Source organism: Dunckerocampus dactyliophorus, chromosome 6 (genome assembly GCF_027744805.1).
Source record: "Dunckerocampus dactyliophorus isolate RoL2022-P2 chromosome 6, RoL_Ddac_1.1, whole genome shotgun sequence".
Taxonomy (NCBI): Eukaryota; Metazoa; Chordata; class Actinopteri; order Syngnathiformes; family Syngnathidae; genus Dunckerocampus; species Dunckerocampus dactyliophorus.
In genome coordinates this window covers 6,036,675-6,057,830 of record NC_072824.1, presented here as the reverse complement: position 1 = coordinate 6,057,830, position 21,156 = coordinate 6,036,675, and the positions used below count along the sequence as shown (strand labels likewise).

The window sequence follows — 21,156 nt, the reverse complement described above, 5'->3', positions numbered from 1 at the left end:
TGGTGCGCCAGCCCGCGGAGGTCGACTAGGGGCGGGGGATGCGCGCGCAGGCGTCCGTTCTCCCCCGCGGCCTGGCGACATGGTGCCGTCCACACCATGGCGGACATGACACAGCAATAAGGCCGCAGACGAAACGAACGTGACGAGCGAATAAACGGGGGGGACATGTTGATTTTTCTCCTGCATCTTTGGTGTTTCATTGAGGGGGATAGATGGTTCAAATGTAAACACTTTGCGGCTCTCCGTGAAGCAGCTAAGAGTTCACCTTGGCGGGAGATGAGCGTACACACTTCCTCTTCGGGGTGTCACAATAAAAGTCGCCATGCTGAACGCTAAGGTACTGTCTTGTCCTCCTGCTCAATTGCGTGTTTCGACGATTCTAATGTAAGGTTTTCAGAACAAATCAGGAGTCGCCAAGCATCACATATCGCATACGTCCACGCTTGTAGTTAGCAGTTTTATTGTGAAAACTCGATTTCACGTTAACGTTTTTTATTCGCCTTTAAGCAGCCGGACCACTTCGAGTCATGTGAAAGCGGAAGTATTTTTGTATACAAACGTGATTTGACAGGAGGCGGAGTCACATGACCTGCGCTTGAGGACACCCAAGCCTGCAGATGTGAACCCGATGACCCCTTCTTGGCAGCGTGAGTGCAGGGCCCTCCAGGACGAACTTTACCTGTGGATCTACGACTTTTAACGGAGGTATACTACATGTACAACCCACCAACCACAAAAAGCTTCAGTCCATCGTTTTACTCAGGGGTGCCCAAACTTTTACCACTGATGGCTACAAAATACTGAAAAATCATAGTGTGTTATTTTTGTACATTTTTTTTAATGACATATAAAAATGACAACCAAAAGTGTGAACCCCACAGGTGTTGTAATTTTATGTATACAGTACTACAGTATACTAGTTATTTGTACTTTTTACTTAGTCTTTCATGTTTGAATTATTTTTGGCAAGTGACAAAAATATGCATCAATAGTTTTGCAGCTACTCTGTCATCTACTGCACTGCCTGTCTTATTTAGGCCATCTCATATGGATGCGCGCATAAATATAGTTAAATCTTAATGTATTTTTGGAGAAATGGGGTTGGCACATCAGCACATCATGGCCTATTTATGAATATTACAGAGGATAAGCTGCGTATTTAGCTGATATAAAGCCCATATGTGTGGGCCTGCAGGCGCTCTGTGTGAGTGCGCGTATACATTTGTGTTCATCTGTTAGGAAAATGTGGGTCAAGGCTTAAAGCCTACAGTCTGGACAATAACATTTTTTTTATTTGAATACAACCCCCTTGTCTAGCTAAATAAGGTAACCAGGATATTAGAAACAGTTTGTTAAAAGCACACATTATTATCCTTTGTTATGTATCTCATTACAGCGTGTGAAAACATAGTTTTTTGGTGTCCTCTGGAGAAATGCTGAGTCACTTGAGGAATGGCAGCATTCCGGTGGCCTTCAGCTGTGTTTGTGTTTCGTTCAACATGGCCGCCCACACGAGGGATACTGGTAACACAACAATGTAATGGAACAAGACAAGTTATTTAATTGATGTAGTCTTTTCGTCACGCACAAAGAAGCACATACAGTAATAGTAATAATAATAATATTACAATAAAGGGCATCTCATATCCAGAGGGGAGTTACAACTGTGCTTTACATTTGTTACCACGGTGACTCCCCACACAGTTTATGTGCAGATATTCTAAAGAGAAAGCAGTTAAAAGTGTTAAGTGGCTGTCAAGTGACTTCTTCAAGTAGAGGACTGTGTACACTATAACATGGCCTTGGAATGTTTTAAAATGAATTCACAGTACACTGGAAACGAGAGCGCCATAAAACAAAAGCTATCTAAAAACACGTTTCCACCAAGCAGTATACAGATCAGCTCCCTTTCCTCACCAATGGGACCAAAATGACAAATCCATAGCACATCGTGGTGGTAGGGTCGCTCAAGGGGCGGAGCTAGGCTACAGTCACATTGCGGGTCAGGTCCAATTTTTTTGCTCAAATGTGGCCTGTATTACATTTTTTTCATGTCAGCGTGAACAGCAAACTTCTTATTTTCAAATGCAACTCCGGCCTCATTGTATGTAGATATAAATCAGATACGTATGCAATGCTACTGCAGTCTGAACGGTCAGGTCGCATATATGCAACCTGTACGTCATCAAAAGGCATGTTTTGCCGAGCTTACCAAGACTTCCATAAAAGTACTCACCGATGTAGGAAAAGGCTTTTCTTGTCATCCGTGTCCCTGCACTGACATGCGTGGATGTCGGAGCCATCCACCCACACGCTCACGGAACAGACATCACAGCAAGTTCTCCACAAACTGCCATAGCCAAATTGCCACGGGAATGCGTGTGACATTGTGCTTTTGCGCATGCACGTCCCTTCCCAGACGCTTTGCGCTCACATTGACAAGTCCCATTTTTTTTGGTAATGTAAATGACCACATAAAAATGTTTATTTTAACAGAAAAATCTGAATTGGGCATCATACCCTACAGTGTGAACGTAGCCCTAGACAAAGTGCAGTGTGTTGATCGGTGGACAGAGAACAGTCAATTACAGAATGGGAAGACGACAACAAGAAAGATGTCCTTCATTGCTGTCCTTTGTTTAGTGTTTTAAACCGAGCCGTGACCGCTTGGTGGAAGCGTCATTTTAATAAAACGTGGCAGGAGTAAAAGCAGCAAAAGTATGTCAGATGTTTGAGGACCTGATTCAGGTGTCAAGGTGCAGGCCAGTACCACAACTGGACAGAAGATACAACGTAATTTGGTCTTTCTAAAAAGTAGCTGTATTTTGATTTTCATTCTTTTTGGCTGAAGCATAGTGGATTCAAGGAGGGGAAAAAAAAAAAAGAGTGGGGCACAGGGGCGTTGAGGGGACGGGAAGCTGGGGGTGGCATTGTGGTAGTAGCTAGCAGCTAATTCTAAATACAGCCAGATAACTCTATTCTCTTTCTGCTTTGGATTATTTCCTGCATCTTAAATAATTGTGTATTTAAACAATAAAATACATTATGAGTTCCGAGGGTCCTAATGAAATGTACAGTGTGTCAGCAGGGTTTTAAGCAGAAAAAAGGGTGTTGAATTGGGACAGCAGATCACCATGGCAACGAGGAGAGGGATGTGCGAGGGTTCTTGTGAGGGAACGAGTGGAGGAGAGTGGCTCTTCACTCCTGGGTGTTGAGGAGATCCTCATGGCGGCCATCGGGAGCGCTCGTACACATCACAGTTGCATAACACCGCCACGTGGACAACGAGAGCATTACAGGCCAAAATAAACAAAACAAGCACAAAAAAAATATGCCTGCTCAAGTATCAACATAAAACTACTGTATAATTGCACGTTTTACGGATGGAAGATCAGAACAGACATTGAACACTATTTCATTCATTGAACATAACTGTACATTAGTCTTCATTTTACACATATATTATGACTGCCTACGTGCGTGTGTGTGTGTGTGTGTGTGTGTGTGTGTGTGTTGGGAGTTACATTGAAGTCAAGGTTGGAACCAGGGAGAGGATGACAGAGGTCTCTGAAAGACATGAAGATGCCAAAATTACATTAGCTCCCAGTAGTTTGTGACCTCCTATGCGCGGTCTATGCCGGTGCAGCATGATGACGAAGCAGCCACACAGGCACTCACTCACTAAATGGTGTCAATCAGACGTGTGGGTGTCCTGGTCCGACATCAACCAAAAAACAGTATCGGATTACATCAACCTGCATCCATCCATCTTCTATGCCGCTTATCCTCACGAAGGGTCGCAGGTGTATGCTGGAGCCTATCCCAGCTGACTTTGGGCTAAAAGCAGGGTACCCCGGACTGGGCACAGTCCATCTATGTGCCCCTTGCAGGGCACATAGAGACAAAGAACGATTCACACTCACATTCATACCTATGAACAATTTAAGAGTTGCCAATTAACCTAACACGCATATTTCTGGAAACCAGAGTACCTGGAGAAAACCCATGCATGCACGGGTAGAGCATGCAAACTCCACACAGAGATGCCCAAGTGGAGATTTGAGCCCAGGTCTTCCAGATCTCCTCGCCAACATGCTGACCACTAGGCCACCGTGTGGCCCCAGCCTGCATCTAAAACCTAAAAATACTGGCACTCCGATATAGGGGTGGCAATCTCACCTCACGATTCGATGTGATTATGATTCAGAGGCCTGCGATGCGATGATAAAACGATTATCGATGTATCTTTTTTTGTGATCAATAGTTTGTCAATTTTTTCAAGCATAATTTTATTCTATATATATATAATTTCTTTTTACTCACTGTGTACTACTAAAACAAAGCATATTTGTAATGATCCACAATTAAAATAAACATGAAACAGATACATTTCCTAGAGTTATTTGACATTTCTAAAAAAAAAGAATATAGAGACATACAGTAAAGAAAAGAGCAGCAGCATGGGAACTCGTTGGCACCAGAGTAAACATATTGGCTAAGTTTACATTAATTTAAAATCTTCAATACTAGCAAGATCTGGTACTAGCAAGAGTATTTGATCAACGCCGGCCACTTTTCCTCCTCTGAACTGCTTTGACACCCCAAAATTCCCTCCACATCTGACAGCCAATCAAAAGCTTGGGAGACTAGTACAATTTGCTCTGGATGTGAACGCGTCACTCACTAGTGTAGCTGGTCACAGCCGCTCGTCGCCACCCGTATGCAGGGTTTGCTACAAGTTGGCGATGAGTTTTCGCCAATCGCAGTTGTTTGTCGCCTCCCGTGTGTGTCGGCCATTACACCACCATAAACTATCCAGGTGGCAATTCCGCTTTCTGTCTTTGTTCCGCTTTTTTGTGCCGTCAGCATTGATTATTGTCATTTATGAATCGATTAATGGTCAATGTCTGCACTGCGATGCATCTAAGAATCGATTATTACCCCCACCCCTACTCCGATACAAGCAGCCCATTATAGACTCCGCACCAGCACTTCTATTCAGTATGCAGAGCCCATGTGATCACAGCAACATGTGCTAGCCTGTTTAGCAAGGAGTAGGAGTGATGTGAGCCGTGTGGTGCAAAACTTGTCATGCACACGCCTTCCATGGTGGCACAGAACCGGGGATGTTTAATACAACCAACCTCATCGCGCATTTGAAAAAGAATTTTCGCAACGCCACAGCTTCCTGAAACATCCACAGCTGTATGGAACACTTGCAATGCATGAGAAACCTCCATGTGACGGCAAAAGGTCATTGGCTGTAAGACAAAAAGAGCCAGCCCCTGTGGGTGGTGAGTAATGTGGGGTTAAAACGCTTCACTGAGCACGCTGAGCCTCGCTGCATTACGCCTATTGCTGCTGGCTATTATTCTCTGTTTGAATAATATCACTTCATCACGCCTTTTCTAATATGCCACACTACTAAACAAGTAATAAAAGTATGTATGATCTGTGCTGATATCGTATTGACATCAGCTGATATTTAATGCTACAATATCAGAATGACATATCGGCTTTGAAAACCAAAGTAAACAGGCAATGACACCACCTTCCAAGAGGGTGGGAGGTAAGTCAACACTGCTGTCAACTGGCATCCATGCCTTTTGAAATTCCTACACAGGAACACATACTTGTAAAAAAAAAAAATTCCTACACAGGCCTGACACTTCAACAGAGTTACATTCAGCTTACTTGAGGTGGACAAAATTATTTCCATTGACATAATTTCCAACTGACCAATAAATTCCATCATATCGGGACTCACCTGGTCTACTCCCAGAAGTAGCGCAGGTACCATATGGTTTCATTCTTCAGCTGAGGGCCAAATAGAGGGTTGGTCTGAGCGAGGATGGCTATCAACCAGCTGTGGACACACACGCACACATGTACAAAAGGATCAAATATGGTCATCCACCGTGCAGTAAAGGTTATTTGATGCTTCTGTAGGAGGGTGAATATCTTCTACTGATGTAAACTTCCCAAATGTCCACTCATGATTGGAGCGGTGAGTCAGGATGAACCCAACCAAGCATGATGATGAAGTGTGGGCTCCCTCTAGTGGATGAATTATTATCCACAGTGTCTACTGGCATCTTACATGAAAAGTCCCAACATGTTGTCCATTGTAAAAAAGACACTTTGGAGACAACTTCCATACACTTTTGGATCATGTAGCCATACAACCACTGCGGCTATTTCTGAGTGATCGATTTAACCATTTAGCCATTCAACTATGAATGATGCCAAAATTTCACGGAAGAAGAGGAAGAAGTAAAGTAAGAGGAGGAAGAAGAAGAAATAGAGAAAGGTAAGCGTGAGTAGGAAGATGAAGAAGAGAGTGAAGAAAAAGAAGAGAAGGAAGGAAAAAAGATGAAGGAAGAAAGAGGGAGAATGAGGAAGAGGAGTCAGTACTCACAAGAGGTAGCAGCAGATGGCGGTGAGGATCAAACTGGTGACGATCACGCTGGCAGAGACAAGACAGAAAAGACATAGCAGAACGTCAGGAACAAGCAGCGGTGTGAGGACAACGGCGCCATCTGCAGCATGACAGTGGTCACACGCCGAGCAAAACCTTTCAGAAACATCCACCAGGAAAGAACTAACTTCACCACAGTACATGTCTGCATGGTGGTGTTGCGTTTTCTTCTTCTTGCAGGTGGCGGGAGTCAAGCGGCAACTAGCTTTGAGGCGCATTACCGCACCTACCATGTTGGCGTATGGCCCAGAGTTATGAACGTTATACGGCAACCGGATCAGCCCGATCTCGTGGCGGAAGCCATATTCGAGCCTCAAAACACAGCTGATTGGCAGCCGATCCTGATCCTGAAGATCGGTTAGGGATATCCCTAATAATAGCTATAATATAAAACTAATTTCCGCCTCTAACTGGGAGGAAGGAAGGGTGGAAGAAAGAATTGGAGCATGGATGCGAGGAATTTTGGAATGGAAGGGAGGGTGGAAGGAAAGATGGAAGGATGAAAAGTATGGAAGGAAGTTGGAGAGGAAGATGGAGAGAAGGATGAGAGGAACGATAGGGGAAAACGATGGAGGCAAGGAAGGAAGAAAGGAAATATAGAAGGGTGGAAGGCTGGGAGGAAGGGAACAAGGAAAGATGGGAGAAAGGGTGGAAGGAAGGATTAAAGCATGGATGGGAGGGAGAATGGGAGGTAGGATGGAAGGATGAGAGGAAGGATGACAAAAGGAAATATGGGAACAAATGATGGGGGAAGGATGGCAGAAGGATGAGAGGAAGGACGGAAGAAGTTTGTATGGAAGTATGAAAGGAAGGATGGCAGAAGGATGATGGATATAAGGAAGGAAAGAGTGGACGAAAGAATTTGTGAGGAAAGATTAAAGGATTGATGGAGGGAGAAGGAAGGATGAGAGGAAGAATGGCAGGAACAATCGGAGGAAAGACAGGAGGAATATTGAAAGGATTGGAGGGAGGATGAGGAAAGATGGCAGAAGGATGGGAGGTGGTATAGAAGGTAGGATGAGAGGAAGGATGAAAGGGAGGACGGGAGGAAGGAGGGAATAAAGGATGAAAAGAATGTTGTACGGAAGAACGACAGGAAGGACGCAAGGATTAAATGAAGGATGAGCGAAGGGGAGAAAAGGACACAGGACGGTGGACGGTGATTGTGGTAATAAACGTTGGATGAAAACACCGTAAAGATTGTTATGCTTGTCGGCATGAAGCAGAGACGGAATAAAACGCCGTTACGGCGAGCGCACCTACCCTCGATTCGGTCCTTTGGGTACCAAGAAGGGAGCCACGACCCCCACCAGCGCCCACAGCGTGGTGAAGCAGATCATGGGCAGGGCGAGGGAATGAGAAACCATGACTCCAGTCCTCAAAAACGTAAATTTATGAAGAAATTGTCAATTTGCTAGTGTAGTTGTGTAGCATCAATGGCTGCTGAGCTAACTTGAACCGTCACTGCAGCCCCGCCTTCTAAACCCAGGCGTCATGTGAATGGTGAAAAGGAAACGGTAGGTGTTTTTTGATTGGTCGAGCCGGTTGCCTTTCAGCATTAATAGCGTGAGTAAATTTGTGTGTATTTTAATACTCATCCTAATGCTTTAAACATGATTTCAAAGGTCTGCTGGCAAAGAGTGTCATATCAACGGCGTGGTTTTCGGTCTCCAAGGATGCATTGGTTTGGAGCGCTCAAAGAACACGGCAAATTGTCCTCTTTCGGTGGATTAATTCAATCTGCGGCAACAAGCGCCGATAAACTGTTCTCTTTAGGCTATATGCTGTGGTACTGCAACAACATGGAGGGAGGGGGGATTGATCGTAAATAGAAAGTTAGAAATTTGCATGCAAAGATTTGACCTTGTCTCTTGACATGAGTATTTTGTATTTATAGATATTTTATAGGGCCGCACGGTGGCTACAGTCAGGCTATTTTATATCATATATTTGTAACTGTTCATCCATTTAAATAATAAACCTCTGATATCATGTATTTTTTACATTACACGTTTTTTTTCATCACATTCATAATTTATTTTACACAATACACATAATTTCGTAAGAAATTAACCAAACCAAAAAAATCTGAGGAGCTACTTGGGAGCTGAAAGAGCCGGCTCTGTTTAGTGAGCCGAGCCAAATGAACTGGATCTCTTTAAAAAGAGCCGAAATGTCCGTCACCAAGTCATAAATAAGTTTCAGTTGGTCACAGCACACAACTGCGGTGCGTTCACCGACGGCCGAACACAGTGGGACCAAACAACGCCCAAAGCCAAACATTATCACATTGTCAAAGTGCGAAAGTTTCCTATAAGGGCTCTATTTTTTTTTTTACTCGCGCTTAACGTGCGCATGTCCTGTTTGACCCTCGGCCCACACCTGACTGTGTAGCCACATGCGCAGTGGCAGAGCTACGCCCTTGGTCACTCTTCGGCCACCCCAGTGGCCACCCCCACGGCTGGAAAACAATTGACAAATGCGGCTCTGTGGTGCGGAACAGTAGTTCAGCCTAACCGCCGTTTCTGCTTGGACGCAATCCATTGCAGCACACAACTTTCCGTGTAGAGCTGTCAATAAAACCGCGTCTTGCATGAACTGCAAGCAGTAGGTAAGTTTACCTTGATTACTTTGGTCGGTTCCGGTCAGGTTTTCTCACTATGCTGACTTCTGAAGCAGGATTCAGCACATAAAGCTGTTAATATTGGAAGCTCTCTGAAGGAGCATGAGTGGGCATGTAAACCAAGAAGTCAAAGAGCAGTGGCGGAGCTACAGCGTGGCCGTGGCCACTCTCCACCCACCCCAATGGCCATCTAGACAATTCAGGTATCAACTTATTGCCACCCCTTTGTGAGTAATGGTCTCACCTTGGCCACCCCAATGAAAAATGTCTGGCTCCGTCACTCACCAGGAAAGATTTTCAACATACAGTATCAGTAAAAAGTACACTATAGCTATACACTATAGATCTGATATACAGTATCTTATGATATACTGTACAGTATCTTATCTATTGTGTAAAACTGACAGGAACATCATCAAATTAAAGGACGAAATGAATACAGTGCCACCATCCACCAGTACGAGCCTGGAGTTTGTTTTTCAGACAGGCTGTGTACCACAAATATGCACAATAGCATGCAATAAGGTAATCAAATCTTATCTTTATGCATTCCCACACAGTGTCAGTGTTTGGGACCAAATATGAGGTGAAAGAAAAGGGGGAAAATACAGTCTAGTAGTAATCTGTGCATGGGAGAAAGTTAGGTGCGTTCAAGAACCGTTGTAGGGCAAATTGCCAGGATTTCTAACTGTATATTATTTTTATTACACAGTATATATTTTTTTACAACAACACTTTTTGAATGGCATATTTTGTGTGTACTTCATAGCTACAGCTACAGCTTTAATATTTAATGTTTTAATTCATTCACTTTCCATACCGCTTGTCTATGGGAAATAGCAAGAAATTCCGTTTTTGCTGTGTTTCTTTGAACGGGAGACGCAAAAACTGCCTCCTCCTCGTCTTGTGGCTGCAACTTGTAGATGCACACATTTATACTTGTTCACACACTCCAATATGAGTTTAAAAAAATATTTTCAGTCCTTCTCAACATGCAAGGTAGTAGACGTCAATTTGCATCTGAGCATTTTCATTTGAGATGATATCATTAAACAATTCATGGAGAAGTTCAGACATTTCATCCAGAAATAACTCTAGTTAGCACCCTCATTTAAACCATGAAAACATTTATGAGCCTGCCTCTAAAAAGCATCGGAATCGAGAATCGTTAGGAACTGGAATTGAAACGGGGAATCAGAACCGGAAATGTTCAAATTCAAACGATACCCAACCGTAGTAACAAGACACAAGGCACAAACAAGAGCCATTCTGGAGATGAAGCTGAGTGACACCTTTCATCACACATACAGTAGTACCTCGCATAACGTAAACCTCCTTTTACGTAAATTCCACTGAACGTAAAGAATTTATGTAAAGTTTTTGCATCCTATTATGTAAGAAATTCCATGTAATGTAAAGCGTCAAGTCGGTGCAAGTTTTTTTTTTCAATCAACTTTATGAACAGACTAACGGCGTACACTTGGTGACGCCTTCTGACGCTTCACGCTCTCATTTGCTGATTTTCGTGGCACCGCCTCCAGTCTCATCACATTGGCTGATTATCGGGGCAACGCCTACGTTCTCATCTCATTGGCTGATTATCGGGGCACCGCCTCCGCTCTCATCTCATTGGCTGAGTTATACAGCACGTACTGTACGTGTGTTTGTGTGAGAGACAGGCTGCTCCCTTCAAGCTCCCTTCCCTTCTTTGTAGTCCCTCTTAAACTAACCTAAACAATTAAGTGAAGTTACAAATGAAAATTTTGCACACAGCATTATCGTGTAGCCCGTGTGCGTTTGTCTGTAAGACCAGCTGACTCTTAGACTCTTTGAGTCGCATTTCGACTCAGGCTAGTCCTCCTCGCCCTCCTACCTCCACTTGCGCTCCTGATCAAGACATCTCGTGAACGCTAGGATTGTTTTTGTTTTTTAGTTTTATTCATTTACAGTAATCTTATTTATTACCTTATTTTATATTGGAATGTTACTCTACTATGTTTATGCTAATGTTTTATTATATTTTCCCACCATATTTGGTGGACTCTGAATATTTTGAAGTGCCAAAGGGGTGAGTTTGGGAAGATCTTGGAACGGATTAGGCTATTTACATGTATTTTACGCTTCGTATAACATAAAGGTTCTCGGAACGGATTATTTACGTTGTAGGGGCGTCTACTGTATGTGGTAACTTTTTTGGGAGAATGAACAGAGCAAGAATTTCATTGCATAGCATAACTACCTGTTTTACTGTGCATATGACAATAAAACTCTTGAGTCTAAACTATATTAAATGTTGCATTATTACAGTAAAAGCGTTGCAATGATTCACTTCTTAGGTAATAATCTCCCCAGGAGGATTTTAAGGACTATCTCAGGAAATATAATTTTCTCAAACATTGGGGAAGAGGGGGGGTATTAAAACCTACTGTATGTAACTAGGAACTTTAGCTGAGAGATCAAAACATTTTCCAAGTAATGTATTTAGTTGTATATACATCACGCTACACATTTTGAAAATGAGGGAACACTTTACAATAAGGTATACAAAATGGCAACCGGAACCGGAGGTCGGCTACATGTCGCTATTTTTCTTTATTTTTGCTGTCTGTTCATTTATTCATTCGTTGCATTCTACCTAATTTGTTATCCAAAAGTCAAACACCACACACATTGCTGTTTTAGTTGGTTTGGTGCAGCCAGTGTTTTTTTTTACACAGAAAGATCCCACAAAATAATTTTGACAGGTCAATTTTGGGCCGTTTTTTCAGATTTCAAAGCAGGAAAAAAGTGGCCGAAATGCCAGGGGAGACCACTCATGCCAACTTAACGACTTTGATACCAACATCCCGTAGCACATATGGAATAACGTGAAATGCTATATAATTATGGAAAAACACATCACAGGGGTGTCACCCAATGTCTGGCAGGAACAGGGCAGCCAGAAGCCAATCAGACTGAACTATGGCATTGCTACTGTGAATGATAATATGCATAGTATGGAAGTGGCAGTGGGCCAGGCATGATTGGAAGCACACACAGTACTTTATACACACACACTAGAAACCTTGCAATCCAACCTGCATTCTGCGTTTCCAGCGTCACGCCACTCGGACTCAGTTAAATAAGTCTTGTTTGTACAGTCCTATAATTTCCTAACTAAGGTTAAAATCGTCTGGTCCTCTGAAGCCAATATCGTGTATGGTGACGCCCCTATTTAAATAACTCAGAGTATGATAAACAATGTAGAAATACTCAAGAACTCCATAGCGGTTTCAAAGACAACAAAAACATCTATGTTCCAATTAGCATAAACATTGTCGCACTGACAATTTGGAGTCATGTGGTTGTGATAGGCTATACATTCAAGGAGTTAACATTTTGCGGTTGTGATAGGTTGTACATTAAATGACAGCTAACATTTGCAGCTAAACTTTGCCATGTAACATAGCTAGTGTGCGAATTACGTGGGCGGGGCTTATGTGCTCAAGATGTAATGCGTGCAACACCTTCCAAAGTTCCAAAGCGTCCTCTAGGCAGCCGCCCAATGGTTGCCAACAGTCCTTTTAAGGGTTAGATGTGAAAAGTACACAGAAATACAAGTGTACACTATGATTGGCATCGGCCCATATGTGTGCACAACCAGCCGACATCATGCATTTACTTACAACACACATCACATTACGCCCAAGAAAACACTGAAGTAGCCATCCCATATCCATACCAGGGTCTAAGCTACATGAAAAGGATGACAATGTTTCATATTTGAAGTTGTTCATTGATGGATAAATAATGCAAAGTAATCATAATATCAAAGTGACCAACTAACATCATGAAACTAACGCCACAGCACTTTTCAGCATTCTTTCTTTGTAAAAATCTGATTTGTGCGGTTTCTTGAAATGGATCCTATCAGTACATCGTTTTGCAGATATGCTGAAGGTTTGGGGTGCTGGTGCATAGAAAATGTTTCCCTTGGGTCAGGGGTGTCCATACTATACATAACATGTATTTCAAGAAAAAACTGCATCTCAGCTTCAGTCATATCGGTGAAAAAGCCCATTATTAATATCAATTTCATTCTGACTTTTTAAAATTTTCCAAAATGAATTTTAATTTTCTTAAATAATTTTCATCAATTTTCTTTTTTCATATTGTTAACCTAATTTCTCCAAATTACATAAATACAATTTTGATGCTACTTAAATGACATCTAATGCCGTCAAATTGCTACTTTTGTTTTTCTCAAAATACTGACTTTATTCTTATAAAATTAGCTGCTTTTTCCATGGTCATTTTAAAACTTGTTAATGTTATCATAATTTGTCTTTATTTCCATCATATTTTGACCTCATTCTTATAATTTACATTCATCTCATACATTTACTTTTTCAGATTTTTCCATTGTTTTAAGTATGTTTGGATTGTCCTCTCTTTTTGAGAAAAATGGTGGCCCATTGTTGGGAAATGTGGATGATCAGTGAATTTCAACTGATTCATTGGTACTGTAGAGTATGTTGGTTGAAAATATGTTCACTAAAATGTGCTTTTGTTTTAATTGATTCATTTTCTGTGTAATTGTTTCTGTTAGCTCCTGAACTGCAAATAGTGCTACCTTTAGTTTGTAAATTGGTGTTTTGTCCCCAGTCTGGGAGATTGTTTGGGATAATGTGCACACTGATCATGATTAGGATTCATGAAAGCAACTGAATTGAATGCAGAGTGATGATCTTTCAGCACTGACGTCTTTGCAGGAGCAGCCAGATCACACAGCAGAGACAATCCACATCACTTCTGACAAATAAATGGTTCTTTGCTATTGCACTGGTAATCATGAAGTCCATCATCTGAAGAACTTGGGGAAAAAGTTACAAGATTGAAGATGGTTATCAAAATCTTCAGAAATCCTAAAAGCATTTCTGCAACCTTACCAATATACACCGTGTCTCCACACAACCTTGGTTACCATTGTTATTGGGCTGCTATTGTCCCCAACCAACGTCATTGCTTTTCTTCCTTTTATACTTCAAACTTGGAACCATCAGTCCATTTCCACTCACCATTCTGAAAAATGAAAAGGATTAATTCAACCTATGAAATTGGCATCCTATAGAGCAGTGCTCTGACCGTTTTTCTTGTAAGGGCTACTTTTACAACATGAAAATGTCAGAGAGCTACTCATCTTCATGATTTCAACCCAACTAACTTGTTTTACTGCAACATTAATGTACATGTTTGAGTACATAACACTCATTTTCCATTTAAAAAAACAGCATGTCTTAATGAAGCTGTGATTACTAAATCACCCACCTGGTCAGTAGCCCTGTAGCCCCCAACCCAAGTATCATATCCATATCCATTAGTCAATCCCTTGAAGTCGTACATGGTTTGGGTGTTAACTGAGGCCAAGTGGCCGCTCCTGGTTACGCAGTACACCTGCGTCAACTGTCACTAGGGGGGAGATGCGCCGATAATAGGATCCCAGAATGCAGAGATAAAAAAAACTTCAGTGTTACAAAATCTATGAACAAGACCAGACAAGGTGGAATAACAAAAATGATACAGCGCAAAAAGGTTAACAAACACTCCGGGCCGAGCCGCGGGAAAAAATCCATACAATAGAAAAACTAAAAGCCCTGCACACATGGAAAAAGGGCAGGAATAAAAAACATTGGAATTAACAAAACACACTGCAGACAAAAATAGCTGCTGAAAAAAACTAGCAGTGTATGTCCATACAAAAAGTCAACTGCTGTTAATGAAAGCAAACAGGAAACTACAAGTACTCACGGTAAACAAGGCAGGATGGCCAGAAAGCTAGAATGCTAAGCAATGCAAGAGCAACAAGGCAGGTAGCAGGTAACATGGAGAGACAATCTGGCAACAGGTGAGTGGTAATGCAGGGTATAAGTAGTCCAAGACCGATTGAAAACAGGTGTGTCAGAGCTCCTCCCACAGGTCGCTAGGTGTGCTGCAACGACAAACCGTTAGGTGGCAGCAGAGCAGCACCCTGGCTCATGACATCATAGCTGAGGAAGGACAAGTACTTGATCTCATATTTACCAGAGAATATGACTTTGAAATATCATCTGGGTTTCTGATGAGCTGGGTTTGAACTAAATTATCCCTCTGACCTAGTTTCCCCCAAAGAGAATTCAGAAAGAGCTTAGACATTTGTGTCTTTGCCTCTTTGTCTCTTTGTCTTTAATTTGATTTTGGCGGGGTCTAATTGAATACCTTGATGGGTCTGATAGCTTTGTTTAATTCCACCGTGACCCACACCCCCGTCAGCAACCTCTCTTCACCATTATGGACACACGCCCCTTCCTGGTTGTTTACTTCGGCGCAAGTACGACAAAGCCGAAACACTAGTTTAGCCCTGACTGTTTTATGTGGTAAAACTGGAAAAAAAAAGACGTCTCGCAGGGATGACTGTCGCTTCAATAAACCCGTAATAGGCTTGAGGTTCATCAATGTCTGTGCATAATGACCTGGTGACCTAGCAGGTAAGCAAAGTTGCTGTTTACATAAGGATACAGAGAGGTGACATCAACGTACAACACGCATTCATTTTGTGCAGCTGTGTACCTGACAGTAAATGCACTTGTTCTACCTCCAAAAAAACCCTGACGAGGCGAAAGGGGCTTTGGGGCGTTGTCATCAAGCAGGAACCCCCTCAACCTCGGGCGTGACTTTTTCATGTTATTCCAATCATGTTCCTTCATTACTGTAAGTCGCACCCCATGTTTGGTCCTTCATGTGTCTAATTTTTCCTGGGTTTTGTCACGCAGCTCCTGAAAGCAACGCCCCGTTAATGGACAAATCTCAGATGGCTGAAAGCAGTTGGAGCATCCGTGAAAAAAACACCCCAAAAACTCCCACACATACTTTACACCTTCAGACTCGGCATAACCATCAACAAAGTACTCGGCAATCTTTTTTTCACCAGTGTTCAATGCATGTCTGATGAATATGTTTTCGCTGTGGGCGACCCACTCCAAGTATTGAATGCTGGCTTCAGAGTGTGATTTGTGTTGACGTGTGTAATTGTCAGGGGGCGGTATAGCAATCGTGTTAGGTTTTAAGAACCTGGTCCTGAACACTTTCATGCTAGCCGAGGCTATGGTGACGCAGCTCATCGAATCTACAGCCAGAAGATACAGAAATAAGGTATGAAAATCATTTCTACAAAAATGAGTAGCTCGTGGCCATTTTCATTTTCTAAAAGTAGCTCTCACAAGAAAAAACGTTGTTGACCCCCATCATATACCAAATGTAACCAGTAAACTCTGAAATTCTATTGTAAATATGAATGATTAGTATTTCACATTCACATTTTCAAAGTTTACAGGTAATCAAAGTAGTTGCTATCATAATTCACTTCAATAAGGAAATAAAGATAATTCCACATAACTCCTAAATAGTTGTGTACATAACCTGAGTACTGGTAATATGTCAGTCACATTAGCTATGTAACATTCATTAGGACACACAGTTCATGTATTACATCCAGTTAGCATTTGCTATCAAACATTAGCATATACAAGAATTTAAAATGATGATGCAAAAGACAATGCAGCCCAAGTCAAGGCAACATATTGGAAAGGTTTCACCAATGGGCACATTTTTAATTTCATCATGAAATAATAGTTTAAGAAGCCAACGTGTAGAAAACACTGATTTCTGTAGTAGAGTTCATGACGCCCAGCAAAGCCAGTAAACAATACTTTTTTTCTACGTAACTAGCCTCTACAAGTGAACAGATAACTTTAGTTATAGATATAGACATCTTACCGCTGAGTTAGTTCATCCATAATCACAATCATAAAGATGAAAGTTGCATCTTCGTGTGTAGCTTGAAACGCTGCGGGGGAGCAAGCGTGAATCAGGAGGGGAGCTTAATGTCAGCTGACTGACTGACTGACGTTTACGCGATCGACCCAAACTACGTTGGCGATCGACGTAATGGCCACCCCTGCAGTAAGGCTTCCTTCTCAAAATGAAATGTACCCTTGCATTTTTTAGCATACCAAGTGAGAAACACCTCGTTTTCAGCTGGAGTCAGACTGTACACTCCAGACCAGGGGTGCTCACACTTTTTCAGCCTGTGAGCTACTTTTAAAATGACCAAGTCCCAAAGAGCTACCTCCTATTATAAACATAGAAAATGTATTTATAAATATATAAATGTGTAATACAAGTATATTTATAAATCTCCAAATAAATATATAAATATGTGTCACACATATTTATATATTTATTGTGTTGCATAACCACGTATGTTGCACAACACAACATAATTATGTACATTTTTTGCCATTATCCGAGTTCACTCTGATGACTTGCACTGAATTGGATCAGCCAGGGATGCATAGCCCGGACAGTAGCTGCTGACAGGCAGCCTCATGCACATTTCCAAATGCTCATCAGTCATAGTGGAGCAGTACTTGAACTTAATTATCTTCAGGTGTGGAAAAGGCTGACTCACATAAATAAGTGGAGCCGAAAAATTCAGTCAGGGAGGTAGCACATTTCCTCATGTTGGGGTACTTTCCTTCCGCTAGCAAGTTCCAGAATTGTTGAACTCTGTACTTCAGCTCAACGTCGGCTTGTAGTGTGAATATCTCATCTTCCACTCCAGAAGAGTTCAGGTAAAATAATGTTGCAATTTTTGATGAGAATGAATCAACCTCCACATCTTCCCGAAACGGAAAACACATGAATATAGTAACTGGCTCGAGCAAAGAAAAGTCTTGAAAGCGTTTGTCAAACTCTGACAGACAGTTGTCAATCTGCTCTGTGTAGCGTGCACTGTCAAGTTGCTCACAGGCCTTCCCTTGCATCTCCAACTCTGACGGCAGGTTCTGGAAGTTTGCCAAATCATCAAGCCACCTCACGTCAGTGTGTAGCAACAAGTCAGAGCGGTCGCAGTCAGCCTGCTCCAGATGTGCACGGAATAACCGTCTTTGAAGAGATCGGGCTGAAAGAGCACAGGCGATCTTCGTTGCGCCAACCATGATTTCTTTCATGTTGAGCATTTTAGCGCGTAACACTTGTTGGTGGATGATGCAATGGTAATTCAGAAAGTCTGGGAAAGCATCGTCCTGCCTACACTTGGCAATAAATCCATTCACATAGCCAATCATTGCAGGTGCACCATCTGTGGTGATAGACACCATTTTGTACAACGGGAGCTGGGTTTTCTCAATAATGTTTTTGAACGACTGAAGTATGTACTCTCCTCGCGTCTTTTCTTTCATGGGCAGTACTGTTAACCGTTGGTCTTTTGCAGTCGTAACACTAAACACCATACGAATGAAAACGCACATCTGGGCTGTGTCACTCACGTCCGTAGATTCATCCAACTGCAGTGAGAAACACTCGCAATCTCTGACGTCCTTCCACATTTGCTGGGTTAAGTCCTCAGCCATGGCTTCACAGCGCCGTGTAACTGTATGTCTTGACAGCTGGAGAGCTTTGATCGATGACAATATTTCTGAAAAATGGCCTATTTTGTGACCATCAGGGCAGTGAATCCCAACCATATTTTGCTGTAAGCACTCGGGGGCGGTACAGACAGAACAATGCCACTGACAGTGATGGGTGTGGGGGTTGTCATAACTTTTGTAGCAGAAATGACAAATACTTGTGGCCAGTGAAGAAGTAGATAATTTTTATTATGCATAATTCATATATATTTACATCATTTAGTTGACTTACATTGCTATATATCATAATTAACACATGAACATCTATATTACTTAGTTGATTTACTTTGCTATGCGTTATATTTACATCACTTAGGTCCCTGTCACACCTTGACAATTTAGCCAGCGCATGCCTGACATGATCATTTTGATGGCATACGCTGAACTGACGATGTTTTTTTGCAAATTTGGGCGTATACATAGCGTATTCATAACGAGTTTGACGTATACATGACGTATTAGTAACTTATATAGAACGTTTCTCTAACTTATAGACAACTTATATCAACAAATGCGTAGCGTGTTGCCGGTGTTCACAACTTATGCCCAATGCCCAACGCCTGTCACACCTTGACGATTTAGCCAACGCCAACGTATGAAAAATTTGGCCAATACACTGGCGTACGTTGTAGTACGTCTTCAGCCAAAAATTTTGTGCATGCACAAAACTTTTCGACATCCTGCATCCGCGGGCAATAAGTTATGCAATCATTGACACCCGTTCACACACGTTATTTGTAAGTTACGCACAAGTCGTAATATGTCAACATACCTTGAGACAAAACTTTATCTTCTTGGTGAGCGTTGGCTGAGAGGAGATGGAGGCTGTTGTTTACATTTGCAGATAAGTTTGCAGTTTCACCAGTAGAGGACACTGTGACACTGGAAATGGAACTAACCACTGGAAATAAATAAATAAAACTAAAACTAGCAAATAAATAAATAAATAAAGTACATACAAAATGGAACTAACTTTTTTTTTTTCAATCAACTTTATTAATGCCTTACAAATTACACTAACAGTGCATCAAACCATGGGCATTAAGAATTAACAGTTGCATAACAAAAACACGGAATGGAACCAACAGGAGGGAAAGGTGTTAGAACCTGCGTCATCTCCATCAGAGTGAGAGTGGGAGGGGGAGACTGTGGGTGGTGTGGGTTAGTTCCATTCCCCAAAGTTGTTTGAGTATTACACTATTATTATACTCCTATGCGCTTTATGTTGACGTGATCAATAATGCTTGATTAAAACGTGCATTGTTTCTCTCAGACAAAGAGCAAAAATAAATAAATAAATAAATAAATGTTAGTTCCATTCCCAGTGTCACAGTGTCCTCTACTGGTCAAACTGCAAACTTATCTGCAAATGCAAACAACAGCCTCCATCTCCTCTCAGCCAACACTCGCCAAGAAGATAAAATTTTCCCTCAAGGTATGTTGACGTATTACAACTTGTACGTAACTTACAAATAACGTGTGTGAACGGGCGTCAACGATCGCATAACTTGGTTTGGTTTGTTAGAAATAAAACTTCTGAATTGGAATTGAACTGCCTTCGTCTCCATCATCCCTCGATAGAACTCCACGCTTCACCAGCGAAACCCGCAGTTGATTTTATAGCCTAGTAGTGATTCTACGCCAAATACAGAAACAAGGTGTCTGCGGATTTTGGGAAATTTGTCGCAAAATGACAAAGAGGTCTACACCCCTTTTGTCTGTACAATACAACGATTTTACGATTCAGAAGTGTCTCAAATTTATGAATATCATTAAAACCCACAGGTGTCTGATCACTCAACCCTACACATCGTTGTAGGTACCTCTCCCGCTGCTTGGCTGATTCTAACACCTGCTCGCTATCTACAGTAACATGAGAGCTTTTTGGGTGGCAAAGCATAATTGATCGTCTCTATTGTATAGAATGTACACGTATCGTTTTTTCTTTTTCGTTATTTCACAATCAAGCGTTTTCTCCAGCTTGTGTTTGCCACCACCTCTACAGTGGTTGCGCACCACCTGCATGACAAGCTCTAGACTGGCATAGACCATGACGTCTAAATTGGATTGTACCAGGCGATCCAGTACATTTTGAAATGCAGCATTATGAACAAACCTAACAATGTGGCTGCTTCACATGACCAAACTTCAACTAAGATGTCAAGCATGTGGGTGAGAAGGCAATACTTACTTATGAGGACAGCTTTCGGGATGTGCATGGATTTCAGCTCATACAGCAATATCTACCAATATAATGTTTGATTTGATTTGATGCCTACATGATGTTATAAAAAGTGGTGTATATTCACCACGATTCATCATGATAGGCTGTGAGGTCTCTGTTGTAGTGGATCCAGGTGTCAAGTAGGTCAGACTATTGGCCATAGGTTTTGAGTGTCTCTTTTTATAACCCCAAACACACACGCACACACACACATGGACACACACGGTGTGCGAACACTGGAGATGTGTTTTATTTACCGAGTCCGATCCCAACCTCTGATGTTGTGACTTTTTAAAAAATAGGGCATGTCCGTACATGCTACATTGTCCCTGGTCGGAGTAAAACA

The 21,156-nt window shown here is 41.9% G+C and overlaps 1 protein-coding gene across 2 annotated transcripts; it reads right to left on the bottom strand.

Moving 5' to 3' along the window:
* Nucleotides 1–182: 182 nt before the first annotated feature.
* On the bottom strand, nt 183–7,965 carry atpv0e2 (ATPase H+ transporting V0 subunit e2). Of its 2 annotated transcripts, XM_054780269.1 has the most exons (5): nt 7,742–7,965; nt 6,419–6,466; nt 5,768–5,866; nt 3,525–3,567; nt 183–1,521 (listed from the first exon to the last, which is right to left on the bottom strand). In XM_054780269.1, the coding sequence occupies exons 1-3, from the start codon at nt 7,843–7,845 to the stop codon at nt 5,773–5,775; spliced, it is 246 nt and encodes an 81-aa protein (XP_054636244.1). In that variant the 5' UTR covers nt 7,846–7,965; the 3' UTR covers nt 183–1,521; nt 3,525–3,567; nt 5,768–5,772. The 2 variants fall into 2 exon arrangements, with proteins under 2 accessions (XP_054636244.1, XP_054636243.1); XM_054780268.1 differs by lacking the exon at nt 183–1,521 and having other exon boundaries at nt 3,492–3,567; nt 7,742–7,964.
* Between the last annotated feature and the right edge of the window lie 13,191 nt (nt 7,966–21,156).